This window comes from Onychostoma macrolepis, chromosome 15 (assembly GCF_012432095.1).
Source record: "Onychostoma macrolepis isolate SWU-2019 chromosome 15, ASM1243209v1, whole genome shotgun sequence".
NCBI lineage: Eukaryota > Metazoa > Chordata > Actinopteri > Cypriniformes > Cyprinidae > Onychostoma > Onychostoma macrolepis.
In genome coordinates this window covers 23,389,450-23,395,449 of record NC_081169.1, presented here as the reverse complement: position 1 = coordinate 23,395,449, position 6,000 = coordinate 23,389,450, and the positions used below count along the sequence as shown (strand labels likewise).

The following is a 6,000-nucleotide window of genomic DNA, read 5'->3' as shown; positions in this document are numbered from 1 at the left end:
AATTCATTTTAATTTTTCATTCTGTGGTGAAAACAGACTTTCTTTTATAACTGGTATTTGTTATATATTTTTGAAATAATAAACAATAAAAAAAAAAGACTATGTTTATTGCACATTTACAGAAAATATCTTACTTCTGCATTATATATATATATATATGATAAGGTGATAGGGCTAATAGCCCTAGAGACCTTGAGAGACAAGGTGGACCTTTGTCCAGTCGATTGTCTCTGCACCCATCCGCTGATCAAAGCTGGTGTACAGTATCATGGCCACCCAGACCGTACTGAATGGATGGGCTACGGCGGTCTGTTTGACTGGACTCAGGTGTGTGTGTGGATGGATGGCCTCTAGAGCCCTGTTTGACTGGAAACAGGTGTGTGTCATCCATTGCTGGAGGCTCGGGCTGATAAACATTATTGGAGAACATCTGTAGGCTGTCACAACACGGTGCGGCCAGCGAAGCCCCCTCCCATCCATCAGACCCAAGGGCTCCGTCCACCGACAGCCCCCAAGCTTCCATCACTCATGCCGGGCAGCGCGCGTCAGGGCGCAGGGGTCCCAGCCTGGTTCTCCCACCTGCAGTGACGGTCCACTGCACTTGAGAAATGCTACAATGATGGCGCCAGTGACAGAGACAAACACTTACACACACATGCATGTAGAGGGCCTGTTCCACTCAGGTGCGCTGACAGGTGTAGGCAGGTGACCTCTGATACGTTTGACCCTCCCATCTGAGAGGTGCAGAGGAACATACTATCCACAATGTCCCACTACCCTCTACCTACATATCTGTGTCCTACAAACAACACGTTTCACTCGGGTGATCAGAAATAATAGCATGTGTTGCTGTACACTGTTTAGATCTTTAAATGAAAAATCTTTACACTGCCAAAAATTTTTCTTTTAATTTGTAAAAATATTTCTCTCTTGTTTTTCAGTCCAAATATCTATACAAGATACATTAACTTGAAAAGCAAAAAAAATGTTTATACAAGAAACAATATCTGCCAATGCAAATTATTTTCCCTTTCAATTAAATTCATAATTTCAAATTATTGTTCTTAATTTTTTCAAAGGGGAAAGATTATTTTCTCATATTTTTTCAAAAAAATATCTTAATTTTTATAAATTTTTCATAAAACATTAAAAACATTAATTAGAATTAATTCAAAGGGAAAATAAGATTATTTTTCTCACCAAACTGACAGATTTTTCTTGTTTTAAGCAAAATCTCTTAATTCTTATACATTTTTCAAAAAAACATTACAAACATTAATTTGAATTAATAAAAAATGCAAAGGGAAAACAAGATTTTTTTTCTCACCCTATTGAGGTTTTTTTTCTTGTTTTAAGCAAAATCTCTCCTAATTTTTATACATTTTTCAGAAACATTACAAACACTGCTTTTTAATTAATCTTAATTCAAAGGGAAAATCAAGACCTTATTTGCAGATTTGTTCCTGTTTAAGGAAAAACTCTTATTAATTTTTATAATAAAAAAAAAAAAAAAAAAAAAAACAACAACAACAACATGAACGGGAAAAGATGAATTTTTCCACCCTACTGACAGATTTTTTTTTCTGGATTTAAAGTTTTTAAATTTATATTTTTTCACAGAACAAGACAAACACAAGAAAACAACATCTTAGTCATTTTACTTCTCAAGTATATCTTGATTTAAGAATGTTTCGATATTTTTACTGGGAAATAAAACAAACAAACAAACAAAAAAAAAACTAAATGTTTTCTGTACAAACATATTTAATTAAAAGTTTAAGCTCCAATACATTTTTTCACTGTACAGCGAAATTAAACTTTACTTTGACAACATCCTGAGAGGAACAAAAGAAGAACAGAGGAACAAAACACTTTTTACAGCATTTTTTACAGTAAAAGACTGTTGAGTGAGTGCTAAGCACTGTCATTTATAAAGATTAGAATTGTTTGGCATGTAAGGAGGAACTGTCTGTTCAGTTTACAATCATCCGATTGTTTCTAAATCCTGTCAGACAGCTCCATACCTCAGATGGCATGATGATGGGTAACAATACTGTGAATATTTACAGTCAGACTGTCACGGGAATCGCATCGCAGGACATACATCACACTCACACCAGCCAACCAGATGGATTTAAATGGGATATCTATAGCACAAACGCTCCAGATTCATGCTACATATTACTTAAAAAAAACATAAAAGTACCGTAAAAGAGGACTTTATAGACATTGTCATAAAAAAATGTTAAATTTAGTGTTGGTGTACGTTTACAAGGTAAATTTTAGACTGTGCATGGCATGTATGGAAGGCAGAAACTCTGCTGAGTGTTGCTGTATTCACTTTAGTGGTGTATTTGTGGTATGTATTATAGAAATGAGCGGTTGAGGCTTCACTCTGATCCCGTAATAGAGAAGTTCGGTCTGGCTTTGTGGCTCGGTGGGCGTTTGGCCGATCGGATGGTTTGGTTTGTCTGTCTGATGTGGGACTTATAAGAAACAGCGAGTTTCTGCACAAACATGCACACAAAACAAGTGTTTTTAAGTTGCATCGAACTGGTCCACCATGTTGTGTGTGTGATATTCACATTAAACACTCAGTCATAGCCACAATGTGTCCCTCCACCAAAGATACACATACTCACACTCTCAATGACAGCCTGTCAGTGGTCTTGTGTGCATCCAGAGGGGATGTTTGTGTGTGTCTGTATTTTTCAGCATTGCTTCCTTGTACTAATTCTCCTGTGGGTTGCTCGTCTGGGGGAAAAACCCATAATAACAAGTCACATACATCCTCACACACTCAGTCACCCTTGCCACTCGCCTTCTGCAGGGATGTCAGGAGTGTGTGTGTGTGTGTGTGTGTGTGTTGGGGTCTCTGTATCAGGACTAGGAATGAGAAATACGCCGTCGCCTCTTCTGTAATTTGGAAGACACGTGAATTACAGAAACACCTGAGAGAAAGATAGAGATAGAGAGATTATTGTAACATGTATTGACTGGCTTTGATTTCTTTTACTTTTTCTATATTGTGAATATAGTCACAGCAAAAGGCACTGAATGCAGTAGAGTCCCTGCAACCCTTTCAGCCATGATTATTTTCGCACATTAAAATTATTGTTGATAATAAAAAAAACAACAATATAATATATAAAGCACAAATTTTCAAAAACATTTAGGTCCCTACGATTTCAGCGAAGTAGAATGAATGGCGCAGACGCGCGGTTTAGTTTACTACACATACTGAAGCGTTCGTGAAGTTCACGGTGTTCTCAGAGGAAATGAACACATGAACATCAGAGTCACTTCATGAGCATTTTACCAAAACTGAGAGGTCTTCACGGCAACCCATCAAAAAAATGTTTGGTTTAACTTTAAGTTGTGACAGAATTATATTAATTTTGTGCAACAGAATGTACCTCTTGTTGTAATAATTATGGAATAAAGTTTTCTTTTTTAGTTTTATAAGACATAATCAATTTTCTTTTTAACAGTAAACGTTTTAACAGTAAACCACCTTTTTATTTGCTAAAAATGAAAGGATTTGTTTAATTTTGTTGATCATTTTAATAATTGTTCATTTTAATTTTAATGTTTTATGCTTTCATTTTTTTTTTTAAATATATATATATACCACAGGATTTCTGAAAAAAAAAAAAACACAGAGCCCTATTATTGTAAAATATATTAATTAATTAATCAAATTAAGATGTAACCATTAAAACAGAGTTCAGAAAAATTAAAATAGCAAAAAAATAAAAATACAAAGGAATGCAGAAAAAATAAAATGTTAAAAATGGAATTCAGGGTAAAAAAATAAAACGGAATTTTGGGAAAAAATAAAATGGATTTCATATTGTCCTAAACATTGTCCTATGTACTATGTAAGAAATGTGAATGATAAATTAATAAATATGTATATTGCACTAAATAAATAAATAAATGTGAATAAAAAATATGTTAAGGATATGTTAACGATAAATACATGTTTGTTGTACATTAATAAATGAATAAATAAATGTGACCCTGGACCACAAAACCAGTCATGAGTAGCACAGGTATATTTGTAGCAATAGCCAACAATACATTGTATGCCAAAAATCATTAGGATATTAAGTAAAGATCATGTTCCATTAAGATATTTTGTAAATTTCCTACCATAAATATATCAAAAATAAATTTTTGATTAGTAATATGTATTGCTAAGGACTTCATTTGGACAACTTTAAAGGTGATTTTCTCAATATTCAGATTCCAGATTTTCACATAGTTGTATCTCAGCCAAATATTGTTCAATCATAACAAACCACCCTCAGATGGTCCAGGGTCACAAAAGTGAATGAAGAAAATAAATGAGGAAATGTGAATGATAAATATATATACTGTATTAAATGAGGAAATGAGAAATAAAATAAATAAATGTGAATGAAAAATAAACGATAAATACGTAATTCAAGAAACTGTATTTTAATTTCCATACAATTTAATCATAAATGTATTTATTAATTTGCTAATGTATTCATTAAATTAGTAATAATAATAATAATATATGAAATATATTTATTATTACATTTATTTATTTCTCTATTCATACATATATTTATGTACCATACATTTTTTTCATTCCATATTTATTCATCCTGTATTTTTCACTGATATTTCCTCCTTCAAAAAAGTGAGGGTGACAACTATTATACAAAATAAGTGCAATAAAAAAAGAAAAGTAATAAGAGGAAATTAAGATGAGAACAAAATTAGATGTATTTTTAGGGGTTGTACAGGTTTAGAGATTGCGTGGACGGGCCATGTACAGTAAGTCCACTGTGACACACTCACACACACTTTCATGCACTCATTCACAAAGCTCACAAACATATTGTAAAGTGTCCTGCTGTGATTCACTTAAAATAACTGTCAGAGAGAGGCGCCGTTACACAGACAGACAGGAGGCCCTTAACAGCTCAGGGGTCCATCACACACACACACACACACTGAGGCTGTCACACACTCTCTCACTAAAGCTTTGACCTCACACACTCTCGGGTTTGTGTCGTGACTGATACGAATAAAAGAGAAGTAGAATTTGGGGAAAGAAAGATGTTGAGATGGTGAGAGATTAAAGAAAGTGAAAGAAGCAGTGTGAGCAGTTTGAGATTGAGACCATACACGCTTACTTAGCCATACACTTCTACTGTATTTATTTACGGTTAATTATTATATATTAGCAATACAGATTAAGCCAAATCATAACCCTATTTTTTGTCATTTTAGTCTAAAAAATATTATGTACTTTATTTAAATATTTTAAATACATGATGAGAAATTGTGAAGTTAAATATGGGCCAACAGGCATGATTATCTGCATTAATCAATTATATAATAATGACTAATAATATGTATGTATTATTATTATTTTTTGTTTGTTTGTTTAAACTATTTATTAAATTAACATGTTAAATTAAAAGCACTCATTTTATATTGGAGGATGTTTTAACTAAGAATTAACTAACTTCTGGAGATATTTCTGAAAATAAAAATATAATTTAGTTTTATTTTAATTGAATACATGATATGAAATGATCAATTTACATATGGACTAAGGGTCATGATTAATTGTTTTACCTTATATAATAATAATAATTATTATTATTATTAAAATATTCATGTTATTTATATACACAACTTATTTATTTTCATTAATTTACATATTAAATTAAGAGCCCTGTTCTTTCTATTGGCGGATGTTTTATCAGATTTAACTAACTTTTGGGGAAAATTTTAGAATAAAAATATTTTTGTTTTATTTCAATATTTCTATATTTCATCAATTACATGATGAGAAATTATGAATTTACATGTGGACTAAGGGACACGATTAATTTTATTAATTAAATTATATAATAATATGTATGTGTGTAATTCATTATATTATTATTATTATTTATGCTCCTTTATTGAATTAATATGTAAATTTAACAACCGTCATTTTTAGAATTAATTATA

General features: G+C 31.9%; 1 protein-coding gene across 4 annotated transcripts in view; it reads right to left on the bottom strand.

Moving 5' to 3' along the window:
• Nucleotides 1–1,588: 1,588 nt before the first annotated feature.
• The window catches only part of megf6 (multiple EGF like domains 6), a 46,376-nt gene continuing 41,964 nt past the window's right edge, over nt 1,589–6,000 (bottom strand). For all 4 annotated transcript variants that reach the window (XM_058744631.1, XM_058744634.1, XM_058744632.1 and 1 more), the window contains one exon: nt 1,589–2,951. In XM_058744631.1, coding sequence (XP_058600614.1) covers nt 2,887–2,951 — 65 coding nt within the window. In that variant the 3' untranslated portion in view covers nt 1,589–2,886. The remainder of the gene's footprint in view (nt 2,952–6,000) is intronic.